The following is a 27,091-nucleotide window of genomic DNA, read 5'->3' on the forward strand; positions in this document are numbered from 1 at the left end:
GTCGGTGCATTGATTAGACCAGTGCTGCCCTGCCAAGGTAAAGAGCAGTAACTACGAAAAAAAAAAAAAACACTGAAAAATGGGTTTAAAAGTGATTCAACTGGTCAGCCAAATGAGATATCGGCATATAAGTGATATTACACTAATTGTGCATCTGTTCTTGAGGGAATTGTTTATCCCCCAAAATCACAAAGGCTAATTTGACCTTTGGGATACAAAAATAAGTCGGCGTGTCACAAAACGTAGTTACTGCTCTTTACCTTGGCAGGGCAGCGTGGTTCTCAAACGTTTTCATGTCATGGACCCCCAAATTGACGCTTATTAGCCCGCAGACCCCCATTTGAAAAGATGAGCCAGGGACCCCCATAAGAGAAGATTTTTACGGCTCTAGCAGTGATTCTCAACCATTTTAATGTCAAGGCATTGAGTTTGACATGCATTAGGCTGCGGACCACATTTAATGGCATTTCCATCTCTGGGACCCCAATTTATATTGTAAAATCAATGTTAATTCAACTCTGAGAGTGTACAAATGGAACCAAATGGACCCGTTAGGGTCCATTTGGTTCCATTTGTACGCTTTCAGAGTTAAAGACCCATAAGGGTCCATATGGTTCCTATCCATCATTTAGCTGGGGACCCCCTGGAAACCCCTCAAGTACCCCTGGGGGTCCCAGGACCCCACTTTGAGAACCAATGGATTAGACGCTGAGAGAAAGACTGAGGAGGAGAGAGACACGCACGCACACTGACACTGATCTACCCTAGTCAGTCGGTTGGTCCTCCTGACAGCTCTCTGTAGCGGTGTAATTATTTGAAATGTCCCGACAACTTGGAGATAAAACAAAGTGTTACTTTACTTTACAAGTGCCTCAGGTTCGACGCCATGTTATCAATGTCACCGAAGCTCAAGTTTTTTTTTTACTTTTTCCCTCCAGCCCAGCGGAACCTGGGGTCATGTTGTATGAATGCAATTTCTTTCATTGTGGGTCAAGTTGCAAAAGCACTTCACGTTGGGTTTTCTTCCTTGATCCATTGAAGACTGAGAGCGCATCTGTGTGAACATTTGTAATATATTTTGTTCCAGGGACCCCCCAGAAGCAAAGATTTGAATTGCGGGTGCTCGCTTTGATAGATATGTGTGTTCGGGGATTTGCACGCGTTTTCGCGGTTTAGAAGGGGTGGCAGATCTACAGGCTCATAGCCGCGCTGTGGGCTTGTGTGTCTGCTATTTTTGAATAGCCAAGGGGGTCTAGGATGACACGAGATGCGTTCCCGGATTGAATGGGTTAAGCCAGGAATTATGTCCCATCACTGATGTCACGAACCTATAGGCTAGCTGCTCTCTGCTACGGTAGCAATACTAGCAGGTAAAAGGGTTCTAGGATGAAAAACAAATATCTAGGACATTGCGTGCCTCTTCTAACCAATAGTTCCGGTCAGCAGAAGAAGAAAGAGGAAGAGAAAAAAATGGCTAAAGGAATTGTACATACGCAATAAATAAATAAATGGCAACCTATTGGTTTTGGTACATATTTGCTGACAAAGACTGTATACAGTTAGCAACTTACTTCCGACTACTGTAACATTGAAGTGGAACATGCCATGACTCAGGTATGAGGCTGGTCTATCAGTATGTTGTCAGTATCTGTGTAAAAAACAAAACTTCTATAAATGGTGGCTCTGTTTTCGTGTGGATTTCTTTCTTTCTTTAAAGCCTGGAATGATTTAGGTTGGTTACCCTATTAGAAAGTAAGGTACAAGCTATGAAGCAATTATGTTCATCCAATGGACTATAATATGTAAAAACGCCCATATTCCTCATTTGATGTAATGTCCCCTTTACGTGTGAAGAACTACTAAGTAGTGTATGTGGTCACAGATGTCACAAATCCAGCCGGAGACCACTGTCATCCATCCTCTTGTCCGTTGGATGACATCCAAAAGGTCAGGGCTCATCTTCCCTGCTGCTGTGGCTGCTGGTAACAAAGTAAACTAGAAAATGTGCTCCTCGGAGCACAGGTCTCCGCCAGTACTGTTCCTGATTAATCCTGTCTTAAGTGTTACTTGATTAATCCTGTCTTAAGTGTTACTCCGCCATTTCTCAGCCATTTCGTGATTACTCCTGTCTTACCTCACTTTGAAAGAGGCTAAGACTCTTTCAAAGTGACACATCTATTTATAGGCCGCTGATACGTCATGCGTCTCACTAGCCAATCAGAGCAAACTCTTTCAACGTATTGTCACGTGTCACGTGAGGCTTGACCAATGTTAGCTTGGCCGAGGGGGGGGGGGGACGGAAAGTGAAAACATAGTCTCCTGGCGGAGACAATTAGCTGCAGATTGTATATTGGGGATTATGATTTTCTGTGATTTTTTATTCATTGCAAGGAACTGTGGGGACACAGGGGAGCCATAAACCATAAACCTAAACTTTGCTTTTTCAACTCTAGAACTGGGTGGCAAACAGATCAAGGAATCGCACAGGCCCGAGACCCAGAAGTGGATTCTGAGAGCTGTCAGGTTACAACCTGTTCTGCAGTGACCACATGAAAACAAATTAACAAAAGGTTTATTCTGTCACGTTATGTACCGTTTAATCATCTGTGCCATGGAGAGTTTTATGACTGTAGATATATACTAAAAAAAGTGAAGAGAAGCTTAAAGGAAGAATAAACAGACTGGCGTATTTCACCCTAAAATGGTGGACATATACATCTGCCAGTAAGATGTCCATTTGTCTATAAACTAGAACCAGGAGACCTGGTACTGCCAGACCCCTAGTGGTTGAAATCTGAATGGCCGGACTTCGCATGACGTGTGTGCAGAGGAAAAGAGGGACAGAAAAGAGGGACAAAAGAGGGACGAAAGAGGGACAAAAGAGATCTCTGTATGTGTCTGTCTGTGTCCCTTTTATGCCCATATATGGACAAGAGAGGGACGAGAGAGGGACAGAAAAGTGTCCCTTTTATGCCCACATATGGACAAAAGAGGGACGAAAGAGGGACGAAAGAGGGACAGACAAAGCCTCATGTAGGCCGACCCTCTGGGTCTGGCAAATATACACAACTCCCAAGTGAAAAAAAAAAAAACAATCTATACTAAAAGTATACTTTTAGCACAAAAAGTATGTTAATTGTCAATTTGAACTTTTGTCAAAGCATACTAACATTTTGCATACACGAGCAAGACGAGGATGTCAGTGTTCACGCAAGAGATGTGCCAGATGGTGTTCGGGAGAGAGGTCCTGAGAAAATCCAATCTTACCGGCAGAAGCCCTGAAGGAAAACCATCCAAAGCCACACTGGACCCTCACTTAATTGAGGCTGTAATAGGCAAGTGCACATAACCAAATCCCAAAAATGTATTGTCTAGTGGCCTCACTTGTATAGACACTAGGCCCACCCTGGGCTCGCCGCACGTAGCTCGACTGCTGTGTGGTGTTGCCTGCTCAATTGACATGCACAGCCCACAATTTCTCAACTTCACCAACGTCTATGACATCCCTGATGTCCCTGATGTCATAGACGTTGTGACAAACAAACATTTTAAACAGATATGTTAGATTACGCAAAATTTGGTTAACAAAACAGGAGACGTGCTGAGGTGTTCCTGACCTTGGTCCTTCTTCAGGAGAATTCCTGAAGAAGACCATTCCAGGTCGAAACGTTGGTTATCATTAAATTATTTTGCATTGTGGCTATGAGTGTGTCTTCACTTTTAGATTACGCAATTGGAGCAGCTTTACGTCTGTAATTTCAGGCGACCTCACACGGTCACTGACATAGGCTTCTTTCTTAGTCTTTCATTTCATTTCTTACAGAAACTGCGAGAGTGCAATTTCCCGTATCACAAGTGTCGGAGATCCGAGCTGCAATACGCAGAAAATGCAACAATGAGGACCAGTCCAACAAGGCGTCAAAGGCCATCAACCCTCCCAGTGCCTACGTTTCAGCCTCAGACCACTAAAAGATGTCTGCCTTTTGTTTTTGTTGGCCCCTTTATATTTTGGTTCTATTTGTGTTATCTTTTGTACTCTCTTCATATTCTTTTTATACATAAGATATTTTTTGTTTTCAAAGTTAAAGTTTACAATTTGATTATGTACCTTGTAAAATGTAAATGACCCACATGGACAAAGTTGTGCATAAGTTCCTGCTACTCAGTTTGTTGTGTTAAATAGCTATAGAATGTTTAAATAAGTATTTGTTGATTGAATTCTATGTTACCTACTTTGTGTAGATGTTAAAAACATGTTTTCAAATCATTTGACTATTACTACTATAGAATGCAGTGAGATAGCAATACTACATGAACAGTATATTTAAAATTAATTGATATTTAGATTATATTTTTAATAAACTAAAAATTCAATGTCAGTTTAAACAGCTTTCAGTACACGTTAAGTATATTTAGGACTAGTGTACTTTTAATACTATAGCAGTATACTGCCAAAAATATACTGCAGGATAGTATTAAATTAACTGTTTACTTTTAGTTAAATTGAGTTGTAGTTTAATTACATTATTATCCCTAGCGAAAAACATATACAACATAATATTTTTCAGAAGTATATTTAATATACTCATTTGTAATTCTTATAATTAAATTGTGTTATTTTGTAAAGACTTAAGTTGTACTAGTATAGTATACTAAGTATGTACTTACTATACTAAAAGTTGCACTAATGATATGCTAAAACAAATCCTTATTACACTTGTATGTGCCCCCCTTGTATTGTTTTAGGCTTAAACCTGTAAAAAATGTATTAAGGGCCAATATTTATATAAAATATATACTTTTTAAATCCATGGTGTAGCCCCTTTAATCTTAAGAGCCTCTCAGTCCATAGAAGACATATTTATTTTCTCTGGCCTTTGAGCACAGCTAAATTGATACTCCATGACCACTGACTCTACCTCATTATTTTCTGCTGTGCATTTTAAAATAGGTTTTCAATTGCTGCATGTATTTTTGTATTGTATGTATTGGTACATTGTTGTTTTCTACTGTTGTGTAGCACGTTGGTTGGTTTCGGTCAAGACTGAGGCCGATGATATCAACTCAAGAGTTTTATCAACAAAGGTTCACCAAAACTTGGAACGTAGACAATAAACTGAAGTTCTCTAGAAGTACCCAACATGACATGTTCAAATGAGGACACAGGGGAGTTTAAATAGACACAGGGACTAACAGGACGCAGGTGACTCAACTAACAATCAATACAGGGATAGGCTAACACACCAACAGGGATAACTACACAGGTGAAGACAATGGGTGAGTAACACAGGAAGGTGCGACAAGACAGGCAACGGGTACTAGGGCAGACAGGAAGCACAATGACTTACTACAAAATAAAATACAGCCCCTGGGGAAGAACAGATTAACAGAAATACAAGACCTAAACGCTGAATACAGAGCAGACAAAACATAGAGCTAAAGAACTAAACAGAAAATAAACAATGAGGAAAACACCAAATCCAAAACAGAGAGCAAGAACATACATGTTCAAAACAGAAACTTTTTTGTTGTTGTCACAACTCATTACATAGTTTTGAAAACACTAAATCAGGGTTTCTGAACTTCCCACAGCCCTCCTATAAGACACAGACCGAGTAGAAACACATGGTACGATATTTTTATGAGCATTAGTGAGGACCAACGATATGAAGATAGGCTGAAAATCAGTGTCCTTTAAAGCAGCGTTTCACAAACTGTGGGTCAGAACCTATTTGTGGATCACAGACTTATTTGTATGGGTCGCACGTAAATATCCCCGTTTTCATTTGTTTCCGACATAATAAAAAACAAAACTATAAAATATTTGAAAGCATTTTGTGCCATGGGCCCTCATAAGAGAAGATTTGTCAAGATTCTGATGTGAAAAAAGGCAAAGGCTTGTTTCCATTGTAGTCCATGACCATGTTAACAGTCAACATCTGTACAGGCAACAATACAACACACAGCCCAGACTGCTGGCGTAGCGGTTCGGGCACGTAGGCTCCAAAGTAGCCTGACAGTGCGTCACAGGTTTGTGTCCCGGCCTGACGGCCTTTGTCACTCCCCATCTCTCCCCATTTCCTGTCAGCCTACTATCCCGTCAATAAAGACATAAAAGCCAAAAAAATCATCTTAAAAAAACAATACAACAAACAAACAGTACTTAAAGACGGGGTGCCGTGATTTTCAGTTATTTGTTCCCCCCCCCTAAAACATAATCATCAGGTATTATGGTTATTCTGGGAGGAAGATTTTTTTCAAAAAAGTGTACAGAAATTGTTAAAAATATTTGTTTATGTGAACACGCCTCCAGTTCATTAAGTATACCTGGTTCTCACCTTAGCACCTCCTCCACCACCTTAGCACCACCCACCTGTCCTAGTCCATCCTCCTCATGCCCACACCTGTTATGTTATGATAATGAGGGGGAGGGTATGTTTTTACTATGTCACTAAAGCGCTGTTTTTCTATTGGCACGTTTGACCCTCAAGGTTTAAGTCTACACCACCTCTTTTTCCCTGCCAGAGGTCTTTTAAAACAGAGTACAGCCAGTGCCAGCGTTTTTTAGCGATTTTTTGTGATCACCGGTGATCCCGTCATTACACACACGGTACTCCGTTCCATAATTGCAGCCAGTTGAAAATAGCATGTTTCACCAAAAATACATACAGTAACATAAACGTGCACAGGAGCCGAGATGCAGGATTTTAAAGTAATAAGTTAACCAGGAAATGAATGGAGCAGTAAATCTTCGGATCACGTTATGTTGGGTTCAAAATAAAATAAAATAAAATAAAATAAAATAAAATGAAATGAAATGAAATGAAATGAAATGAAATGAAATGAAATGAAATGAAATAAATTAAATTATTATTATTATTATTATTATTATTATTATTATTATTATTATTATTATTATTATTGTCTCCGCCAGGCCGAAAGGCATGGCGAGAGAGTATGTTTTACCCCCTGTCCGTCTGTCCGTCCGTCCGTCCGTGTGTGTGTGTGTCATTCTGTCTTGTCTGTGTACAGCTAATCTCTGGCACCGTTGGCTTGATCGCAGCGAAACTGTGCACACACAGTCCCTGGATGCCAAAGCCGAACCTCTGCTCCAAATGTTTCACATGGGCCTTTTATAGCGCCACCAGGAGGCCGATTTGTGCAAAACACATTTTTGAACAGTACTCCTACAAATTTTGGCCAAAAATCCCCCAAATCGGTACACAGTATCTCTATAGTCATTAAAAGAAACGGCTCATTTCAGATGTTTCATATTCCATCCTGATTTGCAAAAATTGTCTTTCAAAGTTTGCAGGAGTACTCTGTTTCGAACAAAATGCCTCAAATCATGAACACAGCATGCAATTTCCGTGAAATTTTGCACACACATTCCCATTAGGCCGAGGAAGAAATGCCATTTGAAAATGTTCAAATCAGCCTCATGGTGGCGCTGTAACAGGCCGATTCGTGTTTTTACCTATAACTGCACCGATCAGTGTAAAACTTTGTATGCACACTCTCTAGAGGCGAAGGACAAACCTTTGCCCTGCATTTTTCACATTTGCCTTTTATAGCGCCACCAGGAGGCAGACTTATGTAAAACACATTTTTTAATATTAAGCCTTCATATTTGATCCAAATTTCACGCAAATCGGTACACATGATCTGTATAGTCATGTGATCAAGACGGATCTGTTTGATTTTTCATATGCCATCCTGATTGGCTAACATTGACATGTAATGTTTACAGGAGTGGCCCGTTTTGAACAAAATGCCGCAAGTCATGAATGCAGCGTCTGATTACGGTGAAACTTTGAACGCACATTCACACTATGTTGAGGAACAAATGCCACCCTTTTAACATTGGCCTGTTATAGTGCCACCAGCAGGTCAAATTTAGCAAAACACATTTTTAGAACAAAATGCCTCAAATCATGCATGCAGTGTCCGATTGCCGTGCAAGGCCTAGGAATAAATGGCATCCTTTTCACATTGGCCTATTATAGCGCCACCAGGAGGCCATAATAACCTACCTGACCTGGCGGAGACTTGTGCTCCGAGGAGCACTTTTTCTAGTTATTATTGTCTCCGCCAGGCCGAAAGGCATGGCGAGAGAGTATGTTTTACCCCCTGTCCGTCCGTCCGTCCGTCCGTCCGTGTGTGTGTGTGTGTGTGTCATTCTGTCTTGTCTGTGTACAGCTAATCTCTGGCACCGTTGGCTTGCTCGCAGCGAAACTGTGCACACACACTCCCTGGATGCCAGAGCAGAACCTCTGCCCCAAATGTTTTTCATGGGCCTTTTATAGCACCACCAGGAGGCCGATTTGTGCAAAACACATTTTTGGACAGTACTCCTACAGATTTTGGCCAAAAATCCCGCAAATCGGTACACAGTATCTCTATAGTCATTAAAAGAAACGGCTCATTTCAGATTTTTCATATTCCATCCTGATTGGCAAAAATTGGCTTCCAAAGTTTGCAGGAGTGCTCCGTTTCGAACACAATGCCTCAAATCATGAACACAGCATGCAATTTATGTGAAATTTTGCACACACATTCCCATTAGGCCGAGGAAGAAATGCCATTTGAAAATGTTCAAATCAGCCTCATGGTGGCGCTATAACAGGCCAATTCGTGTTTTTACCTATAACTGTCCCGATCTGTATAAAACTTTGTATGCACACTCTCTAGAGGTCAAGGAAAAACATTTGCCCTGCATTTTTCACATTTGCCTTTTACAGCGCCACCAGGAGGCCGACTTATGTAACACATTTTTTGATATTAAGCCTTCACATTTGATCCAAATTTCACGCAAATCGGTACACATGATCTCTATAGTCATGTGATCAAGACTGATCTGTTTGATTTTTCATATTCCATCCTGATTGGCTAAGATTGACATCTAAAGTTTGCAGGAGTGCTCCTTTTTGAACAAAATGCCTCAAATCATGAACACAGCATGAAATTTCCTTGACAATTTCCACGCATATTTCCACTATGCCCAGGAAGAAATGGCACTTGAACATTTTCAAATCAGCCTCATGGTGGCGCTATAACAGGCCGATTCGTGTTTTTACCTATAACTGCACCGAACTGTGTAAAACTTTGTAAGCGCACTCCCTAGAGGTCAAGGAAAAACCTTTGCCCTGCATTTTTCACATTTGCCTTTTATAGCGCCCCCAGGAGGCCGACTTATGTAAAACATTTTTTTTTATATTACTCCTTCCGATTTTATCCAAATTTCACACACATCGGTACACATGATCTCTATAGTCATGTGATCAAGACGGATGAGTTTGATTTTTCATATTCCATACTGATTGGCTAAGATTGACATCTAAAGTTTGCAGTAGTGGCTTGTTTTGAACAAAATGCTGCAAATCATGAAAGCAGCATCCGATTGCGGTCAAACTTTGCACGCACATTCTCACTATGTTGAGGAGCAAATGTCACCCTTTTAACATTGGCCTGTTATAGCGCCACCAGCAGCTCTAATTAAGCAAAACAAATTTTTTGAACAAAATACCTCAAATCATGAATGCAGTGTCCGATTGCCGTGCAAGGCCTAAGAAGAAATGGCACCCTTTTCACATTGGCCTATTATAGCGCCACCAGGAGGCCACAATAACCTACCTGACCTGGCGGAGACCTGTGCTCCGAGGAGCACTTTTTCTAGTTATTACGGGGCCAGAGCTCTGCTCTGGACACGTATTGTTATTGGCAGTATTCTGTCACTTCTTCTTCTGCCACTTTTCGCAGTTCTGGCTGAACCGCGCTGTCGCTTTTTATGAAACTCGGCCATATGGTAGATGGTCATGAAAAACGATCAAAAAATAATTCGTCCAAAGGTGGCGCTATAGCACTCAATTGAAAATGCCAACTTTGACAAGGTACAACTCATGCCCTGTTTGACCTACAGCCATGAAACTTGGATACACATATGCGTCTCCTCATGCTGAACAACTTTCACCCTCTGACTTTTGACCTCTGACCTTTAGATCTCCCACCATTTTGAATTATATGAAAAACAGTCATTGGCTCCTAACTTCTGCATTTTTTCACTTATGGAAAATCCGTTGGAAGTTTTTGTAGGCAGTGGTCCAAGGTTCAAGTGCTAAACGTTTTGTGCAGATTGCTCAAAAATCCCAGGAGGAGATAGATTTTAACTATTACAGTTTAAAGAAAATTATTCATCTGTGCCTAAAACATACATGCAGACTCACATTTCTTTGAAACTTTGCAGAAATGTACAGGGTCATTCCAAATATCACTGAAACCAATCTTACTCCAATTGGCCAAAAGGGGGCGCTATAGCAATTTTTTTGAAAAGGCAGACTTTAAACAGGCATAAGTCATGCCTCGTTTGGCCGAAAGTCGTGAAACTTGCTTACACATGTGCCTTGACTCATGAGGAACACACGTATCGATTTGACCATTAAGCTCCGCCCTTAGATTTTCCGCAATTTTGAGCAGTTTGAAAAATACTTGTTTTTGCCAGTTCTGGCTTAACCGTGCATACGCTTTTTACGAAACTCGGCCATATGGTAGATGCTCATGAAAAACTACCAAGAAATAATTCTCACACTCATTCGTCAAAGGGTGGCGCTATAGCACTCAATTGAAAGTGCCAACTTTGAACAGGTACAACTCATGCCCTGTTTGACCTACAACCATGAAACTTCGATACACACATGCGTCTCTTCATGCCCGACAACTTTCGTGGTCTGACTTTTGACCTCTGACCTTTAGATCTCCCACCATTTTGAATTATATGAAAAACAGTCATTGGCTCCTAACTTCTGCATTTTTTCACTTATGGAAAATCCGCCGCTTTTGTTTTGTCGGCAAAGGTCCTAAGTTCATGTGTAAAATGTTTTGTGCAGATTAGTCAAAAATCCCAGGAGGAAATAGATTTTAACTATTGCAGTTTTATGAAAATTATTCATCTGCCCCTAACACATACATGCAAGACTCACATTTCTTTGAAACGTTGCAGTAATGTAGAGAGTCATTCCAAATATCACTGAAACCAATCTCACTCCAATTGGCCAAAGGGGGGCGCTATAGCAATTTTTTGAAAATGCAAACTTTAAACAGGCAAAAGTCATGCCTCGTTTGGCCGAAAGTCGTGAAACTTGCTTACACTTGTGCCTTGACTCATGAGGAACACATCTATCGCTTTGACCAGTAAGCTCCGCCCTTAGATTGTCCGCAATTTTGAGCAGTTTGAAAAACACTTAAACCCAGGATTTTTCAGCTATTTGCGTGAAACTGTATCATCTGTGTGATCTCCTTTTTCACAGTTACTTGTCTGTTGGGCCAATGGCGTCTCCCTTAAATGAATGCCTCACAATCTCAAGGTCGACAGTTCAAGCCTCACTTGATGCAGACTTAATTTAAGTTGAATTGCAAACGACATGACTGTATCAATGAATACATGTGCAAAGATAACCTGAAATGCTTATTTGAGAGTACGTTTTTTCAACGTATGACATACTTCATTCTGAAAATAGCTGATCTACAATCTCACAACTTTTCATGGTTTGTGAGCTTGTAGATCGGCTACTTTCACTAGTTTTGGTTCTGAGGAGATGTACAATTTCTTCATTGGTAAATGGTTTGTGAACGAGTGATCTTAGTGTTAGTGAAACAGGGGCTTGGTTCATGAAAGAAAGCAAGAGTTTATGATCTTCAACAGACAATATCAGTCTGGACAAAGCTATAGCACTATAGGTAGTGTTGCAGCCTATTAGTCTGAAGGTTGAGAGTTCGAATCCTGTTAATGTCAGTAGGTTGAGATGTCCAATCAAACCATTATGTTTCCATCTCTCTCTCTCATCAATCTATTGTTTCCATGTCACTCTCTCTCTCTTCAATCTATTCCGTTTCCATGTCTCTCTCTCTCTCTATTCACTGGCCCCGTATTATCGCTGCTTGCAGCTATATTTATTATTATTATTATTATGTTTTTTTTTAAGACGGACATGTTCCTCTTTGGTGTAATGGTGGTAAACGGGTGTATTTTAAAAGACGGACATGTCCGTCTTTGGCAGCCAATGTGTTAAGCTGTGGCGGACCCGTGATGGAGTTATGACAATTTCTACTGTATCATTCATCCTAATATTACAATAACATCATAGATGTCACACCTGCCAGGGCAGGTGTAATATCCACAATTTTTCTGGCAGAGGCTGAGAGGCCCGTTGATATGGTTCGCTCCCTACTTTAACCAGCACACATTCCTACTTCTCTTATAGTATTATGTGATAGATTCTGGGATTTGTCATAATGGGCCCAAGGCAGAGACAGTGACTTGAGTTTGAGATTCACACTCGCACATACAACGACTTCAGACTCGACTTCAGACTTGTTCTTATATACGTCAGACTCCACTCAGACTCAAGCTCAAAGACTCATGAACAATCTTTATTTTATGTTTTATTTGGTGCGTTAACGTGAATGAAATGCCAAACATCATTGTCCCTCCCTTGGCATACGTAAAAATCATGGCGAGCACAATATATACTGTATAGCCAAACTTTTAAGGGAGGGTAACCAACCTTTCGCCAACTTTTCTTTGCGATAGATAATAGATGTTTGCAACTCTGATCGGATTAATGCTTGTCATTTAATCTGGTAGAAAACTAAATCTATTACTAGGTTATAATCAATCAAATATATCTATATATTATTGCTATAATATATCTATATATTATTGCTATAACATACCCAGAAAATGCATTATCATTGAATTTCTGCTTCTATGTCTTGGTGGCACCGCGACCCATGATGGACTTCTTAGTGTTTCTCTCAGGTTTTAAAAGCATTATATAGCACTTTGGTCCAAACAGTGCCACCAAAAGACCAAAACTAGATGCTAAAATAGCAAATACCTCCACTACATCTGCATATTTGCCAGGAGAGCTGATATATGCTGGTATGAAGGCTATCCACACAGCACAGAAGATCAACATGCTGAAAGTGATTAACTTGGCTTCATTGAAGTTGTCTGGCAGATTCCTTGCCATGAATGCTAGGACGAAGCTGAGGAGTGCCAGTAAACCAATATAACCTAGTAACACTGCAAAACCAACTGTTGATCCCACATCACACTCATAGACTATCTTATCACTGTGGTATTGTGTGTTTTTATAAGGAGCTGGTGAGGCAGACACAAGCCAGGCTATGCAGATTATTGCCTGGATGGAAGTAAGAGCCAGAACTGTTCCTCTCTGCTGCATAGAACCAAACCACTTCATAATGTCTGCACCCCCAGGCTTGGAGGCCTTGAACACAGCCAGCACCACCATAGTTTTTACCAGGATACACGAGACACACAGCACAAAGCTGATCCCAAATACTGCATGCCTCAGCTGACAAGTCCAGAGCCTGGGACGGCCAATGAACAGAAGTGAACACATGAAACACAATTTGAGTGACAGCAAAAGTTGGAAGCTGAGTTCTGAGTTGTTGGCGCGTACCATAGGCGTGTCTCGATGATAGACGAAGATTCCCAGGACAATGGCACAGATAAGTGTGCCTAGCAATGAGATGATTGTCAAGGAGATACCCAGGGCCTCGTGGTAGGACAGGAACTCCACGCTCTTAGGGACACAGTTGTCACGCCGGGGACTGGACCAGAAGTCCTCTGGACAGCTGGTGCACTCTGTAGAGTCTACCAACGAGGACAATAATAAAGAGACAGACAGTACAGTATCATTCTAAAGATAACCTACTGTACATAGCTACGCAATGTATACCTACCAGTCTTATTGCTGATCTCTCCCTCAGAGCAAGCAATGCAGTCAAAGCAGCAGACAGGTTCTCCTTTCCTTCTGGCCACACGTGTTCCAGGGGAACAACTCTCACTGCACACTGACCGGGGAGGCTACAGAAGAAATTACTCAATCTCAGTCCAACCTAAATAGGCTCTATGCACAGCAGCCATATTGGAAAGAAATTGGGCCTCTTCTTACTTCCTTCACAGGTGTTACTACTTACTAATGAAGGCTCTGTTCCATTCTGGTCAGGGTGGTGATATTGTGCATGTTGGCTCACTAGAAACACTCCATTTGGCCCCTTATGGTGGGTGTGTAACTCTGAAAGTGTACAAATGGAACCAAATGGACCCTTTTGGGTCCATAAAGGGTCCATTTGGTTCCATTTGTACACTCTCAGAGTTATGGGGGTCCTTGAAAATAAGACTGTGCCACACTAAATGGAACAGATCCTTAATTAGTATCATTGCTAACACCTGTGAAGGAAGTAGGAAGGGGCCCAATCCATTCCCAATATGGCTGCTGTGCATAGAGCCTATTACCTTCACATCATGAGCTTGACATTAGCCATTTTAGAAAGCCAAAGAGACCTTTGTATATTCAAAGCTCCAGAAGATTCTGTCTTCATCAAGGATGAGTTCTACACCAGCGGAGGCTGACTTCTTGACCACACCTACATTCTGAACCTTTACACTTCCATCAGGGAGCCACGCCCAGTTCATGACGTCAAAGATGGGTAAAGCATCACCATTCTCATCAAATGACACATGATCACCAAATGATGAGGTGAAGTTGACCTTTTCCAGGTAATGCATGAGCTAGAAATTGTGAGTAAAATGATGAAGATCGAGTATACTTCATACAATATGCACAGTAGTTGCACTGAGATGGACTGTTGCTGTATTTTCTTGAGTACTTGAGCTCAATATAGATGCATGGAAAGATAACACCCAAAAAAACTGCACTGGCAAACTGAAATGACAAATGACCTCTTCCAGGTCCATGAAAGGGGCATTAAATCATTTGGCCAATGACCTCTTCCAAGTCTATGAAAGGGGCCTTAAATCATTTGGCCATTATGAAAAAGTGGGGCATTGACTTTCTTCAAAATGAAAAACACACTCTTCTGTCCCAGCATGCATCATTCTGAATAAAACTATGCTACTGCTCCAAACATGTTTATTTTTGGTTTCATCCTACTACTGCTACATACATACTACAGTATGTCAAGTTTTACCAATGTCATGAGACTCCGAAACATTAACAAGTAAACCGTGACTTCATATTACACCTGCCATGGCTGTATTGTCTGCAACCTGGCACAGCTGTGCCCAATGAAAGGTCCTCTTCCTGACACACATTGCAACATGTCATGTAGGGCATGGGCCAAAGCATACACAGCCTTGTACACACAATACTCTATCCTGAGTTCAGACACATCCAAAAATGTATTTTCTGCCGTTCCAAGGTCCTCTTGTCCAGTACACACCCTTCCTCCAGCATCCACCCACTGTGACGGAAGGGGTGCAAATCTACACTGCAATGTGTGCTCCCAAAACTGCCTAACCTACAGAAACATAGATATATTACCGTGTGAATATTAATCACTTTGTATGCATTCACCACTTTGAAATTGCAGCTTCAATACAAAATTCAACACAAGACAGACTATGGTATTTTGATGGCTGCTGTCAGGATCATTGTCGGGACGTGTTTTTGACAAGAAGTCCTTGAGACCTGGTATCTCTCCATGGCGGATGACACCACCCAGGGTGCCTCTCAGGTATGGCATGTAGCGAGGCGAGTAGAGATTAGGCTCTCTTATCCAGCCCAAACCGGCGATCCATTGCAGACCTGTCACATTCTGCTTTACCACCTGTTGATTATATATGTTACAGTACACGTGGGAAACCAGTACAAGTGGGACAGCCGCCGCAGGCCGGGGGGGCGGCCCAAAAAAAAGAAACAATAATGACAGCGAACGGTAGTGGTGTCAAAACAAATCGATTCATAGATTAATCACGATGCGGACATGGACAATTATGAATCGATTCACAAATGTCAATAATCAACAATTATTATTATTATTTGTATTTTCTTGAATATTTTTTTTCATATTACTTATTGCAGAGAGCAGCAGCCAGATTTATATGTTGTTCAGTATATCTGACTGCTTGTATTGACTGATGAAAAAATTGCCATGTTGTGCAGTAATATAAAAAAGTGTGATGCATCGTCGAATCGAATCAAATTATTACAAGGTTAATCATAATCGAATCGAATCGTTACCTGGTGAATCGTAATCGAATTAAATCGTGAGGGCAGTGCCAATGCACACCTCTAGCGAACGGGAGGCTGAAGGGCCGAACACCGATCACCACTAATCGTCGCCCAGGCCCCGAAGGCGTGTTTTATACCGGCGGCCGGAGGGCATTTCGTTTCCCTCCAGGGAAACGAAATGCCACTACTGGTTTCCAACTTTCCAACCTCTACTGGTTTCCAACTTACGTTCATATATGGAGGGAGATCTTCAATTCAATATAACTACTTTCTGATTTCGTATAGTTATGAATCTCTAAATTAACATGCATCCAGTGGCGGAAAAAGTACTCACATTGTTTTAAGTAAAAGTACACTATGATGATATATGAAATATGGAAATACTCTGTTACAAGTAAAAGTCCGGAATTCAAAATGTACTTGAATAAAATTACAAAAGAATTGGCATCAAAATGTACTTAAAGTACCAAAAGTAAAAGTAGGCCTACTCATTATGCAGAATGTCCCATTTCAAGTTTTCAAATGTATAAAAATCTTTTGAAAATCTAACGCGACGCATTGTGAGCTTTTAGATCGGCTATTTTCAAATGGCCGAAATGTATATAGGGCTGAAGTAAATGTATGTTTTGTAATTATAATCAATGTCTACAAAGTAACTAGTAACTAAAGTTTTCAAATAAATGTAGTGGAAATGTAGTTTCCCCAACGGAAACAAGACCGCAAGGACTTTTTTGGACGGACCTTTTAGACAAAGTATTATAAATTGTGCTGTTTACATTTTTTGCCTAATAAAATATTCAATCAATCAGTAGAGTAAAAGTACAATGTTTGGATCCAAATTGTAGTGGAGTAGAAGTAAAAGTATTGGAAATTGGAAATACTCAAGCAAAGTACAAATACCTCAAATACCTACCGTAAGTCAATTAACTTAGTTACTTTCCACCACTGCATGCATCATAACACAAACCTCCTCCATCAGATCAACTATATAGCTCCCATATGCATATGCAATGACCACACGAGCTGTGGACCTCTTCATCGCAGTGACAATCCTCTGAAGCTCAGCTGGGTCGTGGTCCCAAGGCAGAGGCTCCAAATAAGCCAGACAAGCCAGACCAGACTGGGTCAGCTCAGACTGGAAGAGTTGGGCAGCATCGCGGCCATAGTCGTCATCAATAAACACCACTCCAACCCAAGTCCACTCAAACCGCCTCATTATCTGGAGCATAGCTTCCATCTGATTGAATAAAGAACAGAGGGATAATCACTTCATGCGTTGTGAGCTTGTCAATCTTCTTTACTTTCTTTCCACCAATGTGTGTGAATAGCCTATGTGAATAGCCTAACACGTTGTGAGCTTATAGATCTGCTATTTATGAAAATTTTTGTGCGTGTTAGCTCATTGACTGCCATGGACGAGATTTCTCGTCATATTCTGCTATGGCGCAGCCTGCCATGGACGAGAAAGATGAGATTTTAAATAAAAAAAACAGAGATAACAGAACCAGAGATAACGCGATCCGAAGATTTACTGCTCCATTCACTTCCTGGTTAATTTATTACTTACAAATCATGTATCTCGGCTCCTGTGTACTTTTTCTTTTGTGATGTTTTTTTTGCGAAATATGCTATTAGTAATGCCGCATAACAATGTAAAAACAATGAGGTACAATAAAGAAAATGGTGTGGAATAATGTAAAGTATACGGTTACATGGCGGCTTTCCGACATGTCGCCTTTCCGACGTTAACGAACCCTATACCTAACCCTCACCCTAACCCTAACCGCACGCGGAAGCCACTAGTCAGAGTGGCGAGATGTCGGCATGGAAGACGGTTACCAAAGTATACATGATTATAACATGCGTGGTATATCATTATCAGACCTAAATGTATCCTTCAAGTTGTTGTTTTGCCCCAAGATGAGTAGATATGCAGGTGTTGTAGCAATTTGTAGCATTTGTAGAAATATTGGGCCTTAAATGTACTGTAATTAAGAAATACAAATTATATGCATTTGGCCCCTCGTTTGTAAAATAAATATACATATAAAATTAAACATAAAATACATAGAACTGTCTCCCGGGTTGCCAGATCATGTGCGCATATCCCCCCACGGGTACGGATGAGTAATAATAATTCAATATAGCTGCAATAGCAATATAAGCAGCAATAAGCGGTTTCGAGAATAGGCCAGAGAGAGAGAGCGAGAGAGAGAGAGAGAGAGAGAGAGAGAGAGAGAGAGAGAGAGAGAGAGAGAGAGAGAGAGAGAGAGAGAGAGAGAGAGACAGACAGAGAGACAGAGAGAGACAGAGACAGACAGTGTGAGAGAGAGGCAGACAGACAGACAGACAGACAGACAGTGTGAGACAGAGACAGACAGACAGACAGACAGACAGACAGACAGTGTGAGAGAGAGACAGACAGACAGACAGACAGTGACAGAGTGAGAGAGAGAGGCAGACAGACAGACAGACAGACAGACAGTGACAGAGTGAGAGAGAGGCAGACAGACAGACAGACAGTGACAGAGTGAGAGAGAGGCAGTCAGACAGACAGACAGACAGACAGACAGACATTGACAGAGTGAGAGAGAGGCAGACAGACAGACAGACAGACAGACAGACAGACAGACAGTGACAGAGTGAGAGAGAGACATACAGACACAGAGAGAGAGAGGCAGACAGACAGACAAACAGACAGACAGACAGTGACAGAGTGAGAGAGAGGCAGACAGACAGAAAGAGAGGCAGACAGACAGACAGGCTACCAGGAGTATGTTTGTAACAAACTAAGAATTCCAAATGATGATCACCTCAATGCATTGTTGGGGACAGGGATCAAACCAGCGACCTAAGGATTCACAGGCTGCCTCTCTTCTTATTGAGCTAGAAATATGGCCTCCCTGATGGTGTCTGTTGATATCTATAGGTTTTTCAGTCCGTTATGAACCAAGCCTCTGTTTTGCTAACTACTCTAAGATTACTGATTGACAAATAGGTAGCAATAAAGTTTTGTTTTGTGTTCTTGGAATGGAAACTAGTGAAAATAGTTGATCTACAAGCTGACAATGTGTTGCTACATGAAAAGTTGTGAGATTGTAGATTGGCTATTTTCACAAGAAAGTATGTTGTACATACAAAACAACTAGTCTCAAAAAAGCATTTCATGTTATTGTTTAAAAGTTGCACATGTCTGAATTAACAGGGTCATGTTTTGTACAATGCAATTTAAATGTAAACTGTAATGAGTGGGATTTGAACCAGGGACCTTCGGCACATGAGGCTCACACTTTACTAATCGAGCTATTGAATCCACAGCCTCAGACAGTGAGAAAGGAGAGTCCAACAAAACAAAACAAAAGGGCGAATGAAGTACGTCATACATTGAAAATAACTACTTTCAAGTAAGCATTTCACGTTCTCTTTAACAATTGCACATGCATTCATTGATACAGTCATGTTGTGTGCAATGCAATTATAATGAAGTCTACATGAGGTGGGATTCTAACCGGCAACCCTGTGGTTTCAAGGCAGATGATTAAACGATGAAGCTATTGGACCAACATACCTGAACCCGTGAAAAAGGTCCTCACACATTTATTTGACACAGTTTCACGCAAATTGCTCAGAAATCCTTGGTTTAAATGTTTTTCAAACTGCTCAATATATTTCGGAATGGAAACTAGTGAAAATAGTCGATCTACAAGCTCACAACGCGTTGCTATCTGAAAAGTTGTGAGATTGTAGATCGGCTATTTTCACAAGAAAGTATGTCATACATAAAAAACAACTACTCTCAAAAAAGCATTTCATGTTATTGTTTAAACATTGCACATGTCTGAATTAACAGGGTCATGTTTTGTACAATGCAAATTAAATGTAAACTGTAATGAATGGGATTCGAACCAGGGACCTTCGGCACATGAGGCTCACACTCTACTGGTCGAGCTATTGAATCCACAGCCTTAGACAGTGAGAAAGGAGAATCCAACAAAACAAAACAAAAGGGCGATTGCTATAGCGCCCCCCTTTGACCAATTGGAGTAAGATTGGTTTCAGTGATACTTGGAATGACCCTCTACAATATTGCAAAGTGTCAAACAAATGTGAGTCTGCATGTATGTGTTAGGGGCAGATGAATAATTTTCATAAAACCGCAATTTTCATTGGCTTATAAAAGCTTAACGTTTTCACTTATGGAAAATCCACTTGCTCACGTCTGTCGGCATTGGTCCAAAGTTCATGCGTAGACAGTTTCGTACAGATTGCTCAAAAATCCCAGGAGGAGTAAGATTTTTACTGCTTTTTACTGCTTTTCATAGAATTCGAAATGGTGGGAGATCTAAAGGTCAGAGGTCAAAAGTCAAACAGTGAAAGTTGTTAGGCATGAGGAGACGCATGTGTGCATCAACGTTTCATGGCTGTAGGTCAAACAGGGCATGAGTTGTACCTATTCAAAGTTTGCATATTTCAATTGAGTGCTACAGCGCCACCCTTTGGCCGATGGTTGTGAGTTTCGGGTCTTCGCCGTTTGGCATAGCCCTCTACCATATTGCCGAGTTTCGTAAAAAGCGTATGCACGGTTGGGCCAGAACTGAAAAAACGGCGGAAGAACGCCTACAGTTACAATAAGGCTTCGAAGCCTGATAGGCCTCGAAACCTTAATAATGAACATCATCATCATCAACAACAACAACTAAGTACTTCTTCCACACTGTTCAAGTAAATCCATTAATCCCCTTTACACAAGTCTAAGTGTCTAATGATTCTCTTTTGATGCTGTCAATAAAGACATTCGGCTCCAGCAGCAAAAGAGAGGTGATATGCAAGATCAGTTACACTCACTAGAGGGAGGTATTTGTCAAGTGTGTGGAACATGAACTACTTGATACCGACAAGTAGTTCATTGTTGTGTGCAGTGTGCAGCAGTTCACCTGGAAGACATTACTTGGGATTGTTCTAAAGAAGGATGGGAACTGATTCCGGTCACTTAGACAGGAGCAGGTGGCCCAGTAACTTATCTGAAAAGGGCAGAAAACATCTGTTCTGTAATATACTAAATGTTTCTTTTTTTAACCCATTAAGACCTGAGGCTGATTCTACAAATGTCTTATAAATCCTAACTTTTTCATGTCAAGGACCCCCAAAATGCAGCAATACTGTCACAAAACATCAAGTTCTAACCCCTAATTAATTATTAGGCTGCACATTTTACTAAGAGACATGCATTGACCTTTTAACAAGGCAGGCAGATAATATATCCTGCTGGGGGATCACCAGGGTACCCCCCCCCCCCCCCCCCCCCGCCCTCTCTCTCTCTCTCTCTCTCTCTCTCTCTCTCTCTCTCTCTCTCTCTCTCTCTCTCTCTCTCTCTCTCACACTGACACCGATAGTATAGATATAGAAACATAACTGGCACAAGGGATTAACAAGCACTCCTTTTAAGGATTACAGAGACATTTGAATGACAGAAATCGATTAAGAATTATTCGCGGGAATCTGCGGGATCCTACTAGACCATGGGGACATGAGTCTAGTATGCTCACATGCAGTTTATTTGATAACATTGTTATAACTATGCTATGTAATAGAGCACAGTGATTGATACATTCTGTATCTGACCAAATACTTGACTCCCCATTGCACTCAAAGTTAAACCTTTTGAAAACCTGCTTTACAATCTGCCCTCTCTGCTCACATGCTCTGCCTTTAAGTTTATATGTTCTGTGTCTTTCATGCTGTAAAAGACCAAATACATTATTTATCATATTTCGATTGTTAAACAACCAAATAGCAACCAAATGTGTATACAATAAGTCGTGGTAAAAGAGGATTCAGGGAGGAAACTTACCATGGGCACTCTATACAAACCTAATATTCTAGAGATAGCGATAGAATTTTCTGACGTAGCGTCACCCACAACTCCGAGCACTGGAGGAGACCCGACACAGCTCCCCTGCAACTGAAACCGCTCATCTCTCCCACTGACCAATGACAATGCCGCACGGAATGCAACTCCAAGCGTGAGGCAGTTGTCATAGATACTATATCCCAGGGTCACATTGGGCAGCAGGCTGGGGTTCCTGTTGATCTCACTAATGGCAAACGCCATGGTCTGGGCACACCTGAACCCCCTAATGTCAAATCTTAACACACAACATGTCACTGAAACCCTGAATATTTATCTTTGTAGAAATATACAGCATCAACTAATCCCGTGTTACTATATCAAAACATGTTACTTGTCCGGCAATCGTACCATGTTCGGCATTAAAAATGTACTTGTGTAAATGTACAAACGTTTTGGTAACAAAATGTACGTAAAGTTCAAAAGTAAAAGTACTCATTATGCAGAATGTCCCATTTCACAAGTTTTCAAATGTATAAAAAAATCTTTTGAAAATAGCAGATCTACAAGCTCACAATGCATTGTGAGCTTGTAGATATTTTCAAATGACAAAAATGTATATAGGGCTGAAGTGGTTAATGTATGTTTTATAAATATAATCAAAATCTACAAAGTAACTAGTAACGAAAGTTTTCCAATAATTGTAGTGGAGTAAAAGTGCAATATTTGCCTCTGAGATGTAGTGGAGTAGAAGAAAAATAACAGAAAATTGGAAATACTCCAGTAAAGTAAAAATACCTCATAATTGTACTTAAGTACAGTACTTGAGTAAACATACTTAGTTTCTTTACACCACTGGCTATTTTGATACTCACCCATAGCAAGTGGGCTCCTGTTGCTTGGAGGTGAAAGACAGCTCAGGGAACACAGAGGAGAAGTGGATCAGAAACAAGCCCCCCAGAACAAAGTCACCAGCTTTGTACATTCTGCTGAGATTAAACTGTGCCTGTAACTCACACGAAGAGGAAGGTGAGGAAGACAAAGCAGAGAAGGAAGAGAACAGTAACAAGGTCAAGTGCATGTATGCAAGCAGGTGGGTGTCTATAGAAGCCTTCATGACTGTCCTCCTCTTTCTAACCCCCTCCCCCCTTTCTAAATGCAATGGTCCAGTTGTTACATTTTATACACAGTACTGTGCCACCTTATGCCACTACGTAATCTTTCACAGCACCCATCTGGGCAGAGGCTTTAAGAGGCAGGGCTTAACATTTCTTATTATCAAAAATAATGTTGTGGTTGTCCTATAATGACACTCACCAGAGCAGGGGTGTAGCCATGGGTGGGTTTTTGTGCCCACCCCCAAAAAATAAATAAATAAATAAATAAAATACAATTATTTTTAAAATGTTTTTATATCATATTCAGCCATTTTGATAACAATGTATAGGTATCCGAAATCAGTAACAAACCTGCAAAAAAGTAACAAAACCCGAAAAAAGAAAACGAAAATTCTGGGCGCGAAAATTATGCCCTCCCGCTCCTGCCTAGATCCTGCCTCGGCCCAGCCTAGGCACAGCCTATGCTAGCGTTCTGGCTACGCCACTGCACCAGATAGAGTCAACTGTTAATCTTCCTATAATTCCACAAACCTCTTTTTTTTTTTCCCCCGCAATTTTTGTAACCCATTTTTTTCACCCATGCCAATTTCCTAAGTGATCATGGGTGCTACACCAGCCCTACACCAGCGCTACACCAGTCCCCCACAGGGCCGAGCTCATGCTTCCTTCAATGCATGAGAGCCAACTGACCTTCTTGTCACCTGACAGGGGGGAGTTTCCCTGGTTGGACGTAGCGTGTGGAAGGAACACGTTATTCCAACCAGTTCCCTTCCCCTCCATCAGGCGCCCCAGCTGTCATGGGGGAGGCGGTATAGCAACCAGGATTACTACATGTTTTTTGTGAGGATATTAAAGGAGCTACACCATGAATTTAAAAAATGATAATAATAATTTTCAAAAGGTTTGAGCCTAAATCAAGCCTCAGATATACTCATTCCAACTAACTTCTCTCTGGCTTATAAAGCACTTTCACCTGCAATACCACATTGTCCTGTTTGGCACGGGGCGCTATTGAGCCAGTTTGTATGCATGCTATATCCTGGTTCTGTGTGGAAAAAGTAATATAAAAAAAAAAGGAAAAAAAAAAATATATATATATATATATATATATATTTTTTTTTTGTTAGAACTGAAAAACGGGAGGAATTGTTCCCAGACGTGACGTAGGCAGGGGGAACACATCTGACAGACTGTTTTCAGACCAATTTACATAAAAACCACAGATAGCCTATGAAAGCCTGCATGCTCGAAGTCGGGTATTTGTTGGAACAGAAGAGAGGTGGGGGAGACCAAAAACACACAAAAATGAAGAAAAAGTTAAAATTCATGGTGTAGACCCTTTAACGCGGGGGGAGGATGCGCGACAGGACGTGCAATAACCCCACGTTTGCAACTACTTTCGCCTGCACACTTCATCGGGTATGGTCTAGTTCTCTAGTAATATAAAATTGGCAACTATTTACCCACTGTATGTAGTGAAATACATTAGTAATGTATTTGCCGTTGTGAGCTTGTAGATCTGCTATTTTCACAATGTATGACTATTTGTTTACGTAATATTTGACAATTTGGCCAATTTGGTATTAAAAAGGTCTTAAAAGTCATTAAAATGTCACTTTAGAAATGTGTACCCTATACACTTATACTGTATGGTGGTTTGTTAACTGTTGAGTAAGAAAACAATGTCGCACATTAGGCTAATCATTCACTTGTCTTAAGTGAATTCACTTTTGTCTCTTAATGTTTAGAGTCCCATAACATGTGATTATATGTGGGGTCGGCCGGACTGCATTCATGAATTATAGCCAATTGGAATGGAATATGAAACATCTGAATGCATGTTTATCACATGACATGTATGAGTTTTGGACAAAATCTATAGACGTAGTAGCAAAAAGGATGTTTTGAATGCAAAATGGCATGGAAATGGGCATGGCCAACTTGGGAGTTGCTATGGTTCAAGAGTAACTGGTCAAAACTTATGGGGCCTGGTACAGCACCACCTTGAAAAATTACTACCAGGAGTGTGCATGCAAACTTTGACGCCATTTGGTTCAGCGGACAGACAGACAGACAGACAGACAGACAGACAAAAACATATTATCTGCCTCCCAACCTTTCAGCTCGGCAGAGATAAGGTCAGGGTCAATGACAGTAGAGGTGATAGCAGTATCTGAGTGACAGTCTCTGGCACAGGACCCAACTTCTCAAGTATGTCTTAAGACTGTGGTTCTCAAAGTGGGGAGAGGAGGTTCCCCAGCAAAATTAGTTTTTGCGATTGTGGCCATTCAAAAACAGCCGAACTACAAGCTCAGAATGTGTCGGGATGTGTTTGTTTTATTCACACATATACAGCATATATTTTTTAAATTTCTATAAAAATACAATCTTGACCAATCCTCTGATATGAGGTGTCCAAATTAACCCATTCAGACCTGGAAAGTCTATGTGTTCTTACGGTATACCCTTCAATCCAGGAAAGCATCTGTGTATTTTCTTTTTTGTCAAGGACCCCCAAATTGATATATATATTTGGCCGTGGACCCCACCTGAAAATGCTTTGTTCCAGGGACCCCCAGAAGAGAACATTTATGTAAAACGAAAAATTCAAAATGTTCCAAACATTGTTGAGATTTTTCCAAATGTGTTCAAAAATAGCAGATGTACAAGCTCGCAGCGTATACATCCATTTGAATACGTTTTTTTTTTCCAGAAATTAAAATCGTCCTCATGGTCTAAATGGGTTAATACTACCAATTTGGGGGACCTTAACAAAAAAAGGTTTTACAAACACTGTCTTAAGAGGCCCATGATGCAACAGAGCAGTTCCGTCGGGAACTGAGCTGTAAACCCTGGAAGAGTGGATGATTAGGGTTGTTGTTAGCTAGTTAAAGTGGCTGAGGTGTCAGGAAAAACAAGTGTGAAGCCTAAGGCATCTTCATCTCCCCAGCTCCGCTCCCACATGACCAAATGACAGTCCCTTGACTGAGTGTCATAGTCTAACAGGCAGCTCCACCAACACACACACTAAATTAATGAACCCTGGCATAAGATATCAGCTGGACATTTAAGAAGTGTCCGACAATAAAGGACTGGCCGATTGGCCCAGGCATGTAAAGTAAATCAATTGGACAATTAAAACCTACTCAGACCTGCACCAATTGAGCAAATGTTTTGTTTTTGTTTGTTTTGTTCTCTCTCTCTCTCTCTCACCATTTCCCTTTTTAAGTTATCAATGAGTTGATTGAACTGCATATTTTTCTCATCTCATTTTGAAAAAACAATACAACAAACAAACGGTACTTAACAACACATTCCCTGCCAGAGGTTTTTTAAAACAGGGTACAGTCAGTGCCAGCGTTTTTAACGATTTTCCGTGATCACCGGTGATCCCCTCATTACACACATGGTAATCCGTTCCGTAATTGCAGCCAGTTGAAAATAGCATGTTTCACCAAAAATACATAGTAACAAAAACGTGCACAGGAGCCGAGATGCAGGATTTTAAAGTAATAAGTTAACCAGGAAATGAATGGAGCAGTAAATCTTCGGATCACGTTATGTTGCGTTCTAAATAAATAAAAAATATATTATTATTATTATTTTTATAATTTTTTTTAAGACGGGCATGTCCCTCTTTGGTGGTAAATGGGTGTATTTTAAAAGACGGACATGTCCATCTTTGGCAGGCAATGTGTTAAGTGCGTTATTGAATGTTGGTTTGTTCACAAAACCACAAAAATTAGGTTGTCTGAGCAGAGATGATCTTGGTGTATGACTCTGCGTACTGTGTGTACCAAATAAATTGCAAAAGAAAAAAAAAAAGTTTAGACTTTGATGATGATAAATTAATTGATGTGACCCCAGTGGCGTTCCCAGAAATTACATTTAGGGCAGGCGAGATTTGTTTTCTCTACCTACCCCCCCCCCCCCCCCCCCTCCGAAGGGGCGGGGGGGGGGTACTCGGGGAAAAAATCTCGGGGGAAACAAGTTAACAACGCAACACTGACTACAAAACTGAAAAACATTAATAAAAACAATATGCAAGTATAAACAATCAATCAATT

General features: G+C 40.8%; 1 protein-coding gene across 1 annotated transcript; it reads right to left on the reverse strand.

Moving 5' to 3' along the window:
- Positions 1-12,761: 12,761 nt before the first annotated feature.
- On the reverse strand, positions 12,762-23,023 carry LOC311046005 (extracellular calcium-sensing receptor-like; the record flags this gene model as incomplete). The annotated part of the gene is made up of 7 exons (XM_084058076.1): positions 12,762-13,675; positions 13,765-13,888; positions 14,369-14,596; positions 15,070-15,288; positions 17,026-17,295; positions 22,048-22,183; positions 22,782-23,023. The coding sequence occupies 7 exons, from the start codon at positions 23,021-23,023 to the stop codon at positions 12,762-12,764; spliced, it is 2,133 nt and encodes a 710-aa protein (XP_083914202.1).
- Between the last annotated feature and the right edge of the window lie 4,068 nt (positions 23,024-27,091).

The sequence above is a fragment of the Gymnoscopelus microlampas genome (genome assembly GCF_963454915.1).
Source record: "Gymnoscopelus microlampas genome assembly, chromosome: 5".
NCBI lineage: Eukaryota > Metazoa > Chordata > Actinopteri > Myctophiformes > Myctophidae > Gymnoscopelus > Gymnoscopelus microlampas.